General features: G+C 34.7%; 1 protein-coding gene across 13 annotated transcripts in view; it reads right to left on the reverse strand.

Moving 5' to 3' along the window:
* Positions 1-18,133, reverse strand: part of MRTFB (myocardin related transcription factor B) — a 194,947-nt gene that overhangs the window by 112,313 nt on the left and 64,501 nt on the right. For 9 of the 13 annotated variants that reach the window (XM_055254370.2, XM_063623731.1, XM_055254361.2 and 6 more), the window contains one exon: positions 13,591-13,807. In XM_055254370.2, coding sequence (XP_055110345.1) covers positions 13,591-13,744 — 154 coding nt within the window. In that variant the 5' untranslated portion in view covers positions 13,745-13,807. Of the gene's footprint in view, positions 1-865; positions 4,815-5,370; positions 5,434-13,590; positions 13,808-18,133 lie in introns of those variants that run through there. The other 4 variants (XM_055254371.2, XM_055254372.2, XM_055254373.2 and 1 more) reach the window with 1 other exon arrangement.

Genomic DNA, 18,133 nt, shown 5'->3' on the forward strand with positions numbered 1-18,133 from the left:
CTTCTCACCTTGGCCTCCCAAATTGTTGAAATTACAGGCATGAGCCACAATGTCCAACCAGAAACTCACTTTAAATATAAAGATACAGATGGGTTAAAGGTAAAAGCATGAGAAAAAGATATTTCATGTAGTTGTAAGCACATGATACTTAGAGGGGCTATTAATATAAAACAGAGTAGACTTTAGGAGAAATAATACATGTTGGTGGTTGGAGTTTTCAACATTACTCTCTAATTGGCAGAACAAATAAAATCAATAAAGGTATAGAAGACTTGAACAACTTTATTAATCAACTGAACCTAACTGACATTTATATAACCCTCAAAGGTACATGAAACATTTGGGGTCATTTAAGAAATATATATATTTTCATGAGAGAATTTATTTTAAATAGTTTCAGTGTAATAACACCACTGGACTCTGACAGTTATAATTTAAGACTAAGTTCTTGAATTTCTTCAAATTAAAATTTTTTTAGTCCTAACTTGATATGAGTTTAAATTCCATTATCTAGAAAATCCTTCAAATTGTAATATTTGGGTATTCAAATAAAATCTTCAACTTTTTGAAGGTGCAAGCATTTTCCTTCTCTTGAGGGTTCAGAAAGCGTTGTGCAATCCAAACAGCTACATGATTTCTATGCACAAACAAGTACAAACGTATGCAACCAGAGGTTTCATTGGTTCAGCAAATTGTTATTTAACCAAATTCCAATTCTTTGAAAAAGATGAAGAGACTAACAAATATAGAGAGATAAAAAAGTTGTTGGAAAACATATTAGAAAAGTAATACTTTTTCATATTAAGATCATGTCTAGTTAAATATCACTGTTATTCTTGGCTTGAGAGAAACAGTAACACACACATTTATCTTTTTCAGCATACACATTTTATTTATATTTTAAACATCAATCAAGAGCCACACAATTCTCTAGTACAGTCAATAACTCAATAATTAATTTTGACCAATTAAGCAATTTATTATTTCACTTTCATTTCCTTTTTTTTTTTCCACTAAGGAGACCTAAAATATGCTAGGTTTATGACAGGTTATTAGAATATGATAACATGAATTTTATTTTTAGTACTAATTTTGTGAAGCTTGGTTGAAAGCATCATAAATCAATTTACTTGCCTGTGTCCCATTTTTAAACTCATTCCCAAAATATATTACATTCCTACAACAGAATCAGATATCAAATCTTAAGAAATTTTTGATTGTATAGGACTTTTATTTGGCAGTTAAAACTGTTAATTCAGTTAAAGAATTCATTTAAAGGATTAAAAAGAAACACACCAAGAAGGAAACAAACCATACAAAAATTCCCCAACAAACCTGGTCCTCCCAATGCGGAATGCCATTCACCCTGGAATTTCATACATGCCACTCACAAACTTCAGATGAGACCACCATGAGGCTCTTAGCAGTTAAGGACAACTACAAGCCAAATAAATCCTAATTACCCATTTCCTTAAGTTCTCCAGGCTCCAAATCTCTTGGGTTCTGCCCTTCTCATTTATTTTTAGTATCACATTCTTCTTTTTAAAAAAAGAAATGCATAAAAATACACAATAAAATATTTTAAGAGGATCCAGACTAATTGAAAAACAACTTATAGATCCACCCCCTCTAGTGACCTTACAGCATCATCTAAACAGCTGCCATTACACCAAGATTTCATAGAAGAATATTCTACAACACTGGAACTGTTTCTGTTTCACATATTCTAAAGGTCATTGTAAAACATATGATATATGTATATCATATGTGTATATTTATATATATGCATAAACATTTTTAACATACTTGTTTATACAAAGATAATTTCGAATTTATTCAATTTATTTGTTAAATGATTGGGTTTATAATGAAAAAAACTTAATTTAGAGATGTGATTATGACATAGATTTCCTGGAATCAAAAAGAAAAAGAACTTAGAAGACAACTCAGAACACAAAATCTCTTTAAACATTACAAATAACTGTTTTATTACTTCAAAATACCAAAAGTCTTCTGTATAGTACTTATCATATATATCAAATGACTTTTAAAAGAGTCTCAGCAACCATATCTACTATCTTAATCTCTTCAGAACAAGTACATAAGGAGAAAATTCTATAAATCAGTCCTCGATGACAGAGGGTTTGTTTAGGAGTTTACCAAATGAAACAACCCTGCTGGAATTCCTTCAAGTAGCCTGTGAAAATGTCAGAATGGAGTCTGTTTTGGAGGTCATAGTCCCTAGAGAGCTCTGAGTTTTGGCCTGTTTGTCTTTTCACATGCTTTAATATTTGAAAATCCTCTTTTGTAGACACTGACTGATGCCCAGAGAATGCTAGGATTGTGGGAACTGGCAGTACCAACAAGAGACGAACTTCATGGGAAATCAGTGCCCACTGCCTTTGCCCTCTCGGCACTCATCAGATAAGCTGCTCTTCAAATGTTATGAAGGTACATGGTGAGACATTAAGAAACTGAATGTCATTTTGCCTTTTTAAAAAAGAAATACTTGTAGAAAATGGGAGCAAAAGTCACTGGGACGACTGAAAAAAATGCTAAGTTATAAAACATCATGGTGAAAATTCTGAAAAACTACATTGACTTAGTATGAATTAAAACGCAGTTGACCCTTGAACAACATGACTTTGAACTTCATGGGTCCACATATATTTCGATTTTTTTCAATAAATGTGTTGCAAAATTTTTTGGAGATGTGTGAAAATTTGAAAAAACTCAGATGAACCACACAGCCTAGAAATATCAAAAGAATTAAGAAAGGTATGTTGTGAATGTATAAAATACATGTGGAAACTAGTCTATTTTTATTATTTACTACCATAAAATATACACAAATCTATTATAAAAAGTTAAAATTTACCAAAACTTACATACACATAGAGACCATACGTGGCACCATTTATAGTTGAGCAATGTAAATAAGCATAAATCAACTGTAGTGGATATTGTACTACTGTGACAATTTTGCAGTCACCTCCTGTTGCTATCGTGGTGAAGCTCAAGAGCTGCGAGTACTGCTTAAAACACCAAGTGATGCTCACCAGCTCCGCGTGAGCAGTTGTCTCTCCAGGAAATTGCGCATCGAAGTAAAAAGTAATCTCTTGAGGTTCTCACATATTTTTCATCATGTTTAGTGCAGTACCTTAAACTTTGCATAATGAGACTCCTACGAAGTACCGCTAGTTATTCTGGAGGTGCTCCCAAGAAGCAGAAAAAAGTCATGACATTAGAAGAAAAAGTTGAATTGCTTGATATGTACCATAGATTGAGATCTGCAACTGCGGTTGCCCACCATTTCAGACAGATGATTCATTTTATAAACAGACTGTGTAAACTTCCAGTATTGATAAATACAGTAAAATACTGTAGATATGTGTTCCTCATAATTTCCTTTATTTTTTATGATGAGGTCTTGCTATATATTGTCCAAGCTGGTCTTGAACTCCAGGCTCAAGCGATCTTCCTGTGTAGCTGGCACTACAGGGGTGAGCCACTGAACCCAGCTCCTTATGATTTTTCTTAATAACATTTTCTTGTCTCCAGCTTACTTTATTGTAGGAATACAGTACATAACGCATATAACATATATGATATGTGTTAATCAACTGTTTATGTTATAAGGAAGACTGCCAGTCAACAGCAGGCTATCAGGAGATAGGTTTTGAGGGAGCCAAAAGTTATACGTGGATTTTTTTACTGCACGGGGGTCAGTGCCCCAATCCCTACATTGTCCAAGGGTTAACGATACTGCATTCTCAAAATATACATACTAATAAAGTGCTAATTATGTGCTTGCACTATTCTCTATACTTGATTTAGATTACTTGATCTAACCCTCATAGCAATCTTATGAAACAAATACTAGTGTGATCCCCACTTTGCAGATAAGGACACTAAGGCAAAGGGAAGGTAACTAATTGGTCCAAATTCACATAGCCAGTAATGGTGTGGCTAAGATCTAGGTTTAGGGTGGATCCAAAGTTGGTACCTCCATCATGGTATTCTCACATCAGGCATGCAAGACTGGGTTAATTAAAACATGTACTGAGAGCCTAAGATGTGCCATATGTGTGCTAGTCACTTTAGATGCTTTATTTCATTCAATCTTCCCAACAATCCAGGAGGCATATGTAAGATTATTCCAACCACGACTTTGAGGGGTCTGCCACCACACATTTAGTGCAACAGAGCAGGCTCTTGCTCGGCTTAACTCTACAGCCCTCCTTCTTTAAAACTAGGTTCTTCTTTTTCAGTCATCCACAAGAATCATCTCCAATTATTTTTCTGTATACAGTCAGGGAAATGTCTTTTAAAAATCTTTGTGTAACAAGTTTATGAGAATATACTACATCATGAACTTTCAACATTGTACTAGAGGCCTAAAAATCTAGAATTATTTTAGAGTAAGAGGCACAATGATCATTCAATAAATGTTTGCTAACAATAATTTTAACAAGTATCATTTCCATTCTTGAAATATCAATTTTTTAATACTTTGGGAGAGCGGAGTATTCTGATACAGCAAACTTTTCTTTCCTATAATATGTGGCAGTGGTTTGATCAAGCAGTCCAAGCAACATTCTTCTTAACTGCTATGTCAGGATCAAGGCTTCTGTCAAAGAGGGTCTTCTATTTTGTAGCTATGAATCGCAAATCTGCAGACGGTGCTGACCAACTGTAACACTTGTCAGTTTTTAAACTTAGACTATGAGAACCAAAGGCAAGCCGTGAATCAGACTTTTTGCTTTTCTTGTTATGTCTTCATTAAACGCAGAGGCCATATATCAAAAATTTAACTGGTGAAATAGACACCCAATGATTAGCATTTTCTTAATGAAAACAACAACATAAATACCATAAAAATATGAATTTGGGATTTAAAAAGAGCTGAAAATTATCTTTTAGCTGACGGTTTGATGCTATTATAAAAATTTTAACACATACCTGCCAACCCTTAAAAACGATCAATAGAAACTACATATTCTAAATCAGACACATTATTTTTGAGAATAACAAACAAGTCAATTACTCTCTTCTTTAAATATGGCAGGAAAGTCTGACTAATTGAGAGAGCTGGCAAGTATGTTTACTAATACAGCTGTGAGGTCTGTATTAAACAGCAACACAACTAATTTGTATCTAAGGAAAATTCCATTGGTTAGCTGAGATGGAAGTTATCTTCCATTCTTTCTGTTTCTGCCGCCCAATGAATAGCACATGGCAAACATGACAATGAGATATAAGAACACATGATGTAATGAGGAAGGGCCGCCAGGGAGACACATGGGCTGGAGGCTGCTGTACGGATGTCATAATGGGCAAGCTGTGACACAGAGAGCGCCTTAGACTTACCCATGCTCACAGACTGAGTCAGCAGAGGAGACTGAAGTCCTGACTCCCAAAAGACTATACTTCCTGTCAATAATAGTGAGGGTAGTCGGTGAGGGCAGGAGAGCCAACGTACGGATTAATGTAAAGGAGTCAGAAAAACATGATATTTGCTAATTAGTCTAGGTAATTATTAATTACAAGCCAAAGAGAAAATTCCAACACATGTTACTTTAACATATCAGTCTTACTGTTTTCTGTCACAAGGGTACTTTATTATTGATGTCTTAAAATATAAGCTAAGTAACAAAGAAAAATTGTCACAGGTCACTTTTTTCCAGTACATTCCCTGTATTAGGCTCTTTTATAGGTATGGTAGAGAACAGGTATCCACAACTATCTTTTCTCTTTTTTAGCTATAAGAGGTCCTTGTGATTGAGTTACGTGGCAGACATAAGTAAATGGAGCCCCACTTTAATTTTCCTAAGTCAGCCCAGCAGAGGAACTAATTATAAACTAATTGATTAATTCCACAAAGTCTTGTGAGGTCTAAGTAGCTAGGAGGTTATAGTTGAGTCATACTTATTAAACTAATCATTTATATTATGTATATTATCTTTTATAATTGCTTTCTGAGGAACAGCAAAGACTATTTCTTAATAAATTTGTTTCAGTTTATTCACTGGTCCAATGTGTAATATAAATGACATGGTGGGCTCTACTTTTATGAAAATTATCTCAATCTATATAGAAAATAATGTACTTCTGTGACTTCAGTAACTATAGAAAAGTCATCTAAAATGTTAAGTAAACATAAAACAAGTAAACAAGTTTAAGATGATGTGGTCTCATCATCGGTTTAAACTGCTAATTACTATTATGTTTTAAATCTTACTGTTAATAAATGTGTTAATTGTGATGCCCCAAAGGTATTTCAACAAGAGGACACAATTTAAAGACTAAATAAATTACTCAAAATGAGCTTCAGGGGTGCTGTAATAGGGTCCATGGTCTTGCTGATACACAAAGCTTCATCCACCCCCTCATTGATAACTAAAGCAAGCCCATGTTAGCATTCTGATGCTGCTACTCCAGCAGGAGATCAAACTCACTGCCAGCTACAAATGGGAGAAGGTAAAGTCACACACAGCCCCCTCCCTCGCTCCAAACACACTGCATGGGTGTGTTCTGCAATGCACTGAAGCAAACAAAATCCTCGGTAACAACAAAAACTGTCTAAATAAGACACTCAGAGTAGAAAAATAGAAGGCAGACAGGGTTACAGGTGCTTATTTACATTGTGAATCAAAACATACTAACAGGAGACATTATAAAGGTCATTATGAAAGAGAATACCTCACCCTTAAGGTACTTACAAGGCTTCTTTTTCATTTTGAAGGGTTCAAGAGATTTTCACAAACAAAAAGAGTATGAGAGTTGCCACAATTAAGAATTTCATTTGCAGTTGGGAGGCTTATAGCTTGCTTTTAAAACTATAATTGTGTTTAGTATAAATCCTAAAGCCCAATTTTTAAAAATATTAATTTAAAACAACTAAGGAAAATTATATTCACAGAGTATATACTTCTTTTCTCAGTGTAAGTACTCTAACTCCTGAAAGCAGGAAAACAAGCTACTTATCAGAATGTTTATTGACGTCCTTGAGAATTACATGAAACACTCCAGATCCTAAATATGTTAACAGCAAAGCCAACGACAAGATTTTAGAGAAATTTATTCATTTCTATTACTTCCAGTTATAGAAAAGGAAAGCAAGAATTCCACAGCTCTGTCTTGGCTACTGAGCATCTATTTGTTTCCTGCTCGTTTATGACACTATGACAACTTTCTGTGTGGCTATCTGCTCCAGAGAAAAGTATAAATTTCCTCTCTCTCCCTCACCAATCTCCATTCATTCATTATACCAGCTCACCTACGGCCTCAAGAACCCAGTTTTGCCCAAGACAAATGCTCAATGCCATTGTGTATTTCCAGATACTCGGACTGACAGTAAGCCTAGCAGGTTAATGAGAGGCAGGGAAATGCTTTCAAAGTGAAACCCCCAAAAGAGGCCAGCTCTAAATATACGCCATTCATTTTCTATGGTGTGAGGCAAGCAGTTTTCTTTGGCTGGGTTCCATGGCTAGGCAAAGTTCACCTGACTGTTTGCAAATATGTTAATACATGTATTGAAACCAACGCAAAAAGCCATCTTGGGTTCTCTTGTGTGCAGCAAACTTCTGAATAAATTATTATCTCTCTAGTAAGTGATCATTTCAAGAACTGAAAAAGAGATTATCTAAAATTATTCTGTATGATAAATTTAATGGATGGAAAATCTCAGAAGAAAAGATTTCAAGATGGGACTATAAGCTCAGAACCCTAACAACTGCAGTAACGTTGTAATACCAAAGTTTAAAATAAGAACGGCAAATGTCATTCCTCTTTATTGAGGCCTAAAACACACTGACTACGTCATAGTGAACAGAGTTTGAAAAAGCCTTTTAGTTCAGGAAGAGGGAGGTAGATGATACTGATTTTACAACAGTCTAAATCAGCTGGCCTGTGCTATTTCTGTGACCATGTCAACATGACTGCTCCTCACCTTAAAAGTACCTGGACTCAAGATATACCACAAAGTATTAAAATACCAAACAGTTTTTAAAAATGAAAATCTATATTAACTTCTCTGCTTACTCTGTAATAATACTGGCAATGACTTAAAACCTTAAATTCACCAGCCAGCATCCCTGAGGGTTGCTCTGCCTGTCAGCTTACCGGTCTTGCACACAACCTCAGGAAGGAACAGCTTCTCCCGCAGGGTCCCCTCAGAGTGTAGGCACAGGCAAAGGGCTGCAGCTCTTTCAGTGATGTTGTTTCTACTCACTTTGTCTTTCCTTGCTGAGCTTTTCCAACTTAAACACTAAAGTACTATTCCTTTGACTGGTTTCCTTTTTATTCCCAGTCTGCTCATGTGAGGGAATGCAAATCGTGAAAAAGATGGATCTAACGTGTATTTAAAATGTTAAAATGAAGCTCAATCCCCTGTATATGCATTGTTTTAGTAAAGGTAGATTATGCATGTGTTTCTGTACATCCATTTTCCTTCATTAAGGCCTCACTTGTTAGGAAAAGTTAATTGCCTAAATATGGCTGATTTACTTTGAGGTACTATTTTGGTCACATTCAAGGGTAAAGGAAAATCCCAGCTTCTCTTTACTAAGTATCTCCCCTATGTGCTCCAATAGTGGGAATATCCTGCCGCTCCACTATCATCAGTAACATAAATATGAATGTAAAACAAGGGAAGATCCTGGAATCATTAAACATCAACTTCATTTTCCTTGTAAAGTGTATTATAAACTATTATATATTACCCTTTTAGACACTAATCCCAAACTGAAATATCTCCATTCTTCCCTCAACAGAAAATAATTCTAATAAGTGAAATTCAAATATTTAGGAATAACAATAAAAGACAATCACCAAAAAAATCTGAATTCATTTATTTCGTAATATCTAAACAATACTTTGTATTGATTAATTTTGATGCCAACACCTGCATTTTGTATGACTTAAACACTGCATTAAGAAGACCTAAAAAATGAACAACATGCCTGAAAAAAATCATTAAAGTAAGAATGTTACGGTCCTTTCATCTATATATTATTTGATGTGAATATACTCTGCTCATGTAACTGTCAAAAACTTAGATTTAACAAAATTTTAATATATTTGCTTTTATTTTGAAACTGACAAAAATTTTATATATATAAAATATGTTATATATTTTATATATATATAAAATATTATATATTTTATATATATATAAAATATTATATATTTTATATATATATAAAATATTATATATTTTATATATATATAAAATATTATATATTTTATATATATATAAAATATTATATATTTTATATATATATAAAATATTATATATTTTATATATATATAAAATATTATATATTTTATATATATATAAAATATTATATATATAAAATATATATATATATATATTTTTTTTTGAGACAGAGTCTTGCTCTGTCGCCCAGGATGGAGTGCAGTGGCACAATCTCTACTCACTGCAAGCTCCGCCTCCCGGGTTCATGCCATTCTCCTGCCTCAGCCTCCCAAGTAGCTGGGACTACAGGCACCCGCCACCACGCCCGGCTAATTTTTTGTATTTTTAGTAGAGACGGGGTTTCACCATGTTAGTCAGGATGGTCTTGATCTCCTGACCTTGTGATCTGTCTGCCTTGGCCTCCCAAAGTGCTGGGATTACAGGCTTGGGCCACCGCGCCCGGCAAAAATTATATATATTTATCATGTACTTTTTTTTGAAATATGTATACACTGTGGAATTGCTCAAATGAATTAACATATCATTATTTCAAATGTTTACTATTTTTTTCATGGTGACAACACTTAAAATCTACTATCTTAGCAATTTTCAATACAATACATTGTTATAAACCTTGGCTACCATGTTGTGCAATAGATCACTTGAACTTATTCCTCCTATCTAACTGAAATTTGTATCCTTTGAGGAGCATTTCCCCAAAAACCTAGATTTCTGACAGCCAAATAAGGATGCCTTTTATGCCTTGGAATGTATATGCAAATTAGGTTAATATATCATAAGCCTGAAATTATATGTCTGAATATAAAATAAGGCTTCTATAATAACTTCCTGAAGTCATTTATTAGAAAAGAGGGAACAATCTCATAGTGGAGTCTTTGCACGGCTTCTCAGAATATGAGATGTTCTTTCATTTACTCCATATTGAACAAAAAAGGACTCTTGAAGAAAACACATTGGCTTAAAAACCAACTTCTTTTGAAGCTATTTTCAGGTTTACAGAAATATTTTAATCAGAATTAGAAAAAAAAAAGGAAAAGAGAAAAAAATCAATACATCATTCCCAGTTAGAACCTTAAAATGCAAAGTGTTGGGTGTTGTTACAAAGTAGCCTTTTAAAAACTGCTTTTTAAAAAGTAGTCAAATATTATTCTCTCAGAAAGAACACTAGTAACAGTTAATTCTGGGAAAATAACTGTGCAGGTAAGGGACAAGATTGGGAGGGTAACCTACTTTTTACTAGGTAATCATAACATTTTAAACCACATGAATACATTATCTGCTTAGAAAAAGGCAAAATTCTAAAACAGAAACTAGACCCCATAAAACGTAACAACCAATGACAAATCAAACAAGTATTACGTTATGGAGATTATGAGTATATAACTAAGAAAATAAAAAAAAAACCTGTTTTGTGAATGGTACTTGCGATTTAGACATGAAATTTTCAGTGCCGGGGGGAGGCATAGCATTTGGAGATATATCTAATGTTAAATGATGAGTTACTAGGTGCAGCACACCAACACGGCACATGTATACATATGTAACTAACCTGCACGTTGTGCACATGTACCCTAAAACTTAAAGTACATATATATATATAAATATATATAAAGAATCAATACTACCAAATATGGGATTTATTCAAAGATACCAGGAAGATTCTTTGTGTCTAAAACACGCACCTCCATCCTTCAGAGGCCTGGATTTCCAAAATTATGCCCTATCTTCTCATAAACTAAATCATTATTTTGTCTCCTACAAAATATCAAACATCTTTTGAAGAAAACATATTAAACCCAATTGGTCAATAATAACATTGTGGTTAAGTTTTAAATTATTTTCTGTGTGGTATTTTGACTGTTACTAAAGAAAGACAACATTAAAAAATGCATCTCTCTTGTCCCTTGTACATATTAAGTGCTTAATAAATGTTTGCCTAATGAAAAAAAAAAAAGAAATGTTCAGTGCCAAATCATGCACATGTTACAAAGCTGCTGTAACTCAAACCAAAGAGACAGAAATGAAGATGCACCCTGGAAATTAGTGCTAGATGGATGATGCACAGGGGTTCTACTACTGATAAAAACACTGACCACAAAGATTCACATATAGACTTTGAGTAGGATGGTTTTATGAACAATGAGAGTGGTTAAAGCAATCCTTCTACATTATTGCAATGCTTCATAAAATGTAACTACATTAATAAATTAAAAATTTTACCATTTAATCTATTTCCTTAAAAGTTTATAAGGGGAGACTGCTCTATATTTGGGCTTGCCACCTTATATTCTGGCATACATATTCACTTTTGCTGTAAATGACCATAAAGGATAAAGTCTCCTCACTCTTCCCTCCCCATTACAGAAGACCATTATTGTGCACAACTATGTGTTCTGATTTTATACCAGTTCAACTCTTATTTTCTTTTAGGGTAATAACTTGGACATTATACTGGTCCAAGTGTACTGTGTAAATCTGATCACACTTAGTCATGTCTCAGTAAATGTGGCTATATTCTCTCAGCTACTGTCTAAGATAAATGTGGGTTCTTAAAAGATGGAAGGTTTAACCTGGGCGCGGTGGCTCACGCCTGCAATCCTAGCACTTTGGGAGGCCGAGGCAGGTGGATCACGAGGTCAGGAGATCAAAACCATTCTGGCTAACACGGTGATACCCTGTCTCTCTACTAAAAATACAAAAAATTAGCTGGGCGTGGTGGCGGACGCCTGTAGTCCCAGCTACTTGGGAGGCTGAGGCAGGAGAATGGCGTGAGCCCAGGAGGCAGGGCCTGCAGTGAGCCGAGATCACGCCACTGCACTCCAGCCTGGGCGACAGAGTGAGACTCCGTCTCAAAAAAAAAAAAAAGAAAGAAAAGATGGAAGGTTTAAAAGCCATCACCAGTGAGTTAACTACAGCATCCTGAAGGTTTGACGGCACCTAAGATGCTGCTTTAAACCTATCAAACCACCCACCTGTTGGCCGGGTGCTGTGACTCAGGCCTGTAATCCCAGCACCTTGGGAGGCCGAGGCAGGTGGATCACAAGGTCAGAAGTTCGAGACCAGCCTGACCAACATGGTGAAACCCCATCTCTACTAAAAATACAAAAAATTAGCTGGGCATAGTGGTGCATGCCTGTAATCCCAGCCACTCAGGAGGCTGAGGCAGGAGAATCACTTGAACCTAAGAGGCGGAGATTGCAGTGACCAGAGATCACGCCACTGCACTCCAGCCTGGGTGACATAGTGAGACTCTGTCTCAAAAAACAACAACAACAACAACAACAACAACAACAACTTATCAAAATGGTCAAGGGCTGTGCCTAGCAACAAGATTCAGATACAAAGCAAAACATATTTTATTTGAAGGAGAACAAGTACATACCAAAGACATGTACTAAAGGCCTAAGAAGAGTGGTATATGTATGGTTTTTTTTAATCCACTTTCCTAAATAAGGTAAGTCCAATGAGTAGGAGGACTGGAAAACACTCAGGACCCAGGAAAGTAAGTGACAAGGTACATAATGAGGCACTCTGCAGGGAAAACAGTTTTATTTCTTCTGGCTTTTAAAAAACTGAAATTTACAAATACACTTGTGAGTATAGGACTCATCAGAACTGTGGAAGGTATAGTAATTCCAGAAAAAAACCTTAATTCTGTTTCTTAATGTGTATCCTTAGAGTGCTTGTAAATTTTAACATTACTTTGTTAGATTTTGTATCTTAAGTATTAAAAGTATATGTAATCTATATTTGTTTATGTTAAAAATTGACAGTACTGTGTCTTCTGGAGACTCTGGAATATCTCTGTGAGCGATGAAAATTTCCTGAACAGATAATGAATAGAAAATATTCATTTTGTAGACAAAGATGAGGCAGCCAAAGACTGAGAATATGACTGTATCCAATACCCATTAATATAATAAATACTCAAATAAGAAGTTCCTGACTTCTTAGTCATCACTGAGATAGCTTTGCTACTTCTGAAATTAAGGTGCAACACACCGGAGATGGAGAAAGCGGGAGGAGAATGTAGTCATATCCACAATCTATTTCCCTGGCATTAGCACAGGAACCTACTTTCCAATGCCATTCCAGCATGAAATCATCTGCTTGTGCTAAAATGGCTGAATCTAAAGTTTATTTCCAAAGGTAACGTCACTACCAAAGATACTTACTGGGAAAATAATGAAAGAACTGGATGGAAAGTGAAATTCTGCCTGTTATTAAAAACCATCCAGTACCTCTATAGGGTTCTCCTCCATGACAGACTGCTGAACTGACCAAAATACTACTACCAAACAGGAATAAACTGGGCTCCCACAGAGGGGAAATCTTTAAATCAAAGATCCCATTGCACATGCTGAACTCACCATTTTTCCTTTCGTTCAGAGGCGGTAAGTTTTGACTGGACTGCAAGGAGAGTTCCTGGAATTCATGAGCCACAGCTTCACTCTGAGGACTTGGAGCAAGATGGGCTAAAGGTCCCACTTCATCCTCAGTGTCTATCGCCCCTGTGTGATCCATTGTGTTCCAGCCACCGGCAACAGGGAGTGCAAGACGCCTCTTAAACGCAGCCTATTGAAGACACTGCCAAAATAAAGAATGTGTAAAGAGATGGTGCAGTTATGTTTCTCCAATTTGCACGAAAGTATTAAAATGGCAATCCTGGGTTCTAGTCCAGTTTTACTGCTGTATGGTCATACTAATCCATTTACCCTCTCTAGACCTCAGGTTCTTTATCTAACGTGAGTAACATACTTCCCACCTAAAAACAAGCAATTATAAGGTAAATAAAAGTTGAAATATATTTTGTGTATTTTTTAATACCACAGATTAAAGAAAGTCATAGCCATTGGTGGCACTAAAGATTTAATGCATGCTAAAATGAAAAGACAGTCAATGAATGCTGATGAAAATAAAGAAGTAGTCTGGCTTGAAAATTCATCTTAACTCCTATATATGAAGCAAATTTAAATTACTCAACATTCACAGCAACCAGTAAGGTTTCAGACAATGACTTCTAACAGCCTGAGTCTCAGGGTGAGAAAAACAGAAAACAGAACTTTCAGCTAACCCACAATGGACATACAGTTCATGACAAAGAAACAAACTTTTAAGTCACTGAAATTTGGGGTTGTTATCACAGTAAAACCTGGCTCATTCTGACTGATATGGAAATCAGCAACAGAAGTACCAAAGATACAACAAAAATTCTAAACATGTGACATTGGCTTAAGGACTACAAAGTCGGCAGCAGAAAGCTTACTGGAGGCTAGAAGGATGGTCAGTCCATGTTACGGCAGTGGCAAAACATTCAATAAAATTCTTTGCTGTCTGCTTATTTAGTAGCATTTCATAGCACAGTGTGTTCATCCTTTCACCTACTAAGGGACATCTGGGTTGTTTCCAGTTTTTGACTATTACAAATAAGGATGCTACAAATGCTCCCATACAGGTATCTATATGGACACGTGCTTTCACTTCTCTTGGGTAAATACCAAATATCCAAATGGTAAATACCAAGACTGTATTTACCCAAGAGAAGTAAAAGCATGTATCCATATAAATACTTGTACAGGAGTGAAATGGCTGGATCACATGGCAGCTCTATGTTTAAATTTTTAAGAAACTGACCACTGTTTTCTAAAGTGGTTGTACCACTTTACATTCTTACCAGCAGAGTATGAGAATTCCAGTTGTTCCACATCCTTGGTACTTCATATGATCAGTCTTTTCCATTTCAGTCACTTTAATGGGCAAGTAGTATCTCATTGTGGTTTTAATTTGCATTTCCTGAGTGACTAATGATGTTGAGCATCTTTTAATTTGCCATCCCTATATCTCCTTTAGGTAAGTATCTGAGCAAGTATCTGAGCAAATATTTCTTTTTTTAAATTAGGTGGTTTATTTTCTTATTATTGAATTTTCAGAGTTTTAAAAATATATTTTGGATACAAGTGCTTTATCAGATATATGATTTACAAGTATTTTATCCCAGGCTATTTTGTATGTTCTTAATAGTGTTTTATGAAGAGTATTTTTAATTTGGTGAAATCCACTAATGATCAATTTTTTTTCGTTTATGGATCATGTTTTTGTTGCTGTAGCTAATAAATCTTTGATTAGCTCAAGGTAATAAAGATTACTTCCTGTTTTCTTCTAGATCTAGTTTTACGTTTTACATTTAAGTCTATGATCCATTTTGAATTAATTTTTATATATGTGGTGAAATATGAATCAACTTTTTTCAGGTTTTTTTTTGGCATATGTATATTTGATTGTTCTATCATCATTTGTTGACAAGATTGTCTTTACTAAGTTGCCTTTGCATCTTTGCTGAAATTCAACTGAGTATGCATAAATAGATCTATTACTTTACTTTCTATTTAGTTCCCAAAAACAAGTGAGCCACAAATTGGGGTGGGGGGCAGGTGAATGCACTGTGCTCCAAGTCTCTGGCTGATCCCTCAACTATACACATACAGGGCAGACTCCATGCAGCCCAGCTAAGGCAAAAAGAACTGAACTGAGATTTCTGGTGCTGCCCACCAAAGAAAAGACAGCTTGCAAGAGTTCAGCAAACTTAACTGCCTGCTCTTAACAAAACACCACTCTTAAGAAGAAACCTAACAGAATCTAGAGTCTCTACAACTGTCAATCTGAATTACATATCCAATGGAAATATCCTTTAATAATGAAGGCAAAATTGTCACCAGCAGATTCACACTACAAGAAATTCATTAAAAACTTACTTAGACTAAAGAGAAGTGATACCAGATAAAAACTTAGATTTCAGAAATGAAAAGCATCAGAAATAGTAAACGTGTAGATAAAAAAATTAAAGACTAGCTTTTCTTCTGAATTTCTGTATTATCATCATTCAAAGCAAAAATTATAACACCCTGTTGTGAGGTTTACACTACATGTAGATGTAATATACATGATAACTATAGCATAAAAGATGAAAGAGGGGTAAATATGTTCAGTGTCTTTACTTTCCCATACATCATAAGAAAACAGTGTAATTTTAACTTTAAGTAGACTGAGAAGATCGTATGCAACTACTTAAAACAACTATTTAAAAAATACAAATAGTTTTAGCTAAAACATCGCATTCTTAAAAATACCCAATTAACCCAAAAGAAGGAAAAGATGAATAACTAAAAAGAGATGAGACAAGCAGAAAACAAATAGCAAAGTAGACTTAAATCCAACCTTATCAATAATTACATTAAATGTAAATGGTCTCAACACTCTAATTAAAAGAGACAGAATAAATTTTTAAAAGTCTATAAATGCATGCATATAAGTGACATACTTTAAATATGAAGGCACAAATAGGGTGGAAAATGGATAGAAAAAAGACAGGTCATGCAAACAGGAATTCCAAGAAGCCTGTGATGACTATATTAATATCAAATAAAGTAGACTTCAAAAAAGATGTTAGGTGAATCTGCATGTCAAATTACTTATTTCACTAAGGAATATTAAAATACAACTCCTAGACTTTTTCAAAACTATGAATTTTCATTTCAAATTACTTATTCATACAAAATAAAATCTGTTCCCATCAAATTAATTCTAAGATACAAGTACCATAATGCCCTTATAATTGAAAGATGTACAAGCTCTGAACATCAGTGCTAATGATTTGGAAGATCCTTTAGGCATAGATTAAAAAAAATATTTTCATGCAGTATTATCTGTTTTTCATACTGAAGAATTTTTTCAACCTATTATGGCTTGACTTTATGCTCACCTTAAACTCCCACACATCCCTCCCAATTATGAAAATTATAAGCTAAGGAAATCTTTATAAAATGTAGCAAAGGCAAAGATTAAGTTTTCAAAAAATTTTAACTTAATATTCATGAACATTTTTGAGAGGGTATAGACTAAATCTACTCTGACATTTTGCAAGCTGTCACCTTAAAGTCTGCTTAACTACTTGATGATTTTCTTTTGAAAATAAGATCCAATATCACACATAAAATTGACTACTCTTTGTATAGTAGTCAATAATTGAGATATTAAAGAAATGGCATTAGAACAGATTATCTCATTGGGCCATAATTTAGTTACAAAAGTAAAACAATCACTTAGTTTTCACTGGACAAACTGTGATAAAATATTAATTTTTCTAGAACTGACAGTATGAATGAAGAAAGTTACCATCTTACAAATCCCAATAACGTAACTGCAGTTCAGTTCAAAATGAAACAAAGCCAACATTTATCCAGCATTAAGTAAAAGTACAGCATAATACTCTAAGATCAACCTGGGATACAACTTCTCTCAAAAAACAAACCAGTTCATTGTAATATACTATGCCAGAGGTAGGGGAAAAAAATACAGGGGAAAAAAAAAACCCAAGAGGCATTACACTTTCATTTTTCATCTATTCATTCACTAACTTTTTTGAATGGAGTCAAGATAGAACCAATAATAATTATCTTATATTTTAAAATATACTGGGCTACTGGGCTAAAGTAGTCCCCAAACCAGTGCTAATATGTGTTCACAAGTGCTTCTGAACTCTCCTCACAATATGATAATAATTTGGGGAGGTTTAAAAAAAAATCCCTGATGGGTGGGGATTGTTGGTGGGGAATCTCTGGACATTCTGCTGCAATTCGGTTTGGGACAGAGTGATCCTACTGTGTACTAAGCATTGAGAATCAATGGTCTAGCAGAACCTCTCATCTTACACAGAGGATAAATCATTTGCCCAGTGAGTGGGAAGAGAGGTCAAAGGCAATTATTAATACACATGTGAAAAATAGTAGAACATAAGTAGGATAAGTAGGTACAAAGTGTTATTTAGGAACTTTTTTTTTCTTTTTTTTTTTTGAGACAGTCTCTCGCTCTGTCACCCAGGCTGGAGTGCAGTGGCACAATCTTGGCTCACTGCCG

Source organism: Symphalangus syndactylus, chromosome 18, assembly GCF_028878055.3.
Source record: "Symphalangus syndactylus isolate Jambi chromosome 18, NHGRI_mSymSyn1-v2.1_pri, whole genome shotgun sequence".
In the NCBI taxonomy this organism is placed as follows: Eukaryota; Metazoa; Chordata; class Mammalia; order Primates; family Hylobatidae; genus Symphalangus; species Symphalangus syndactylus.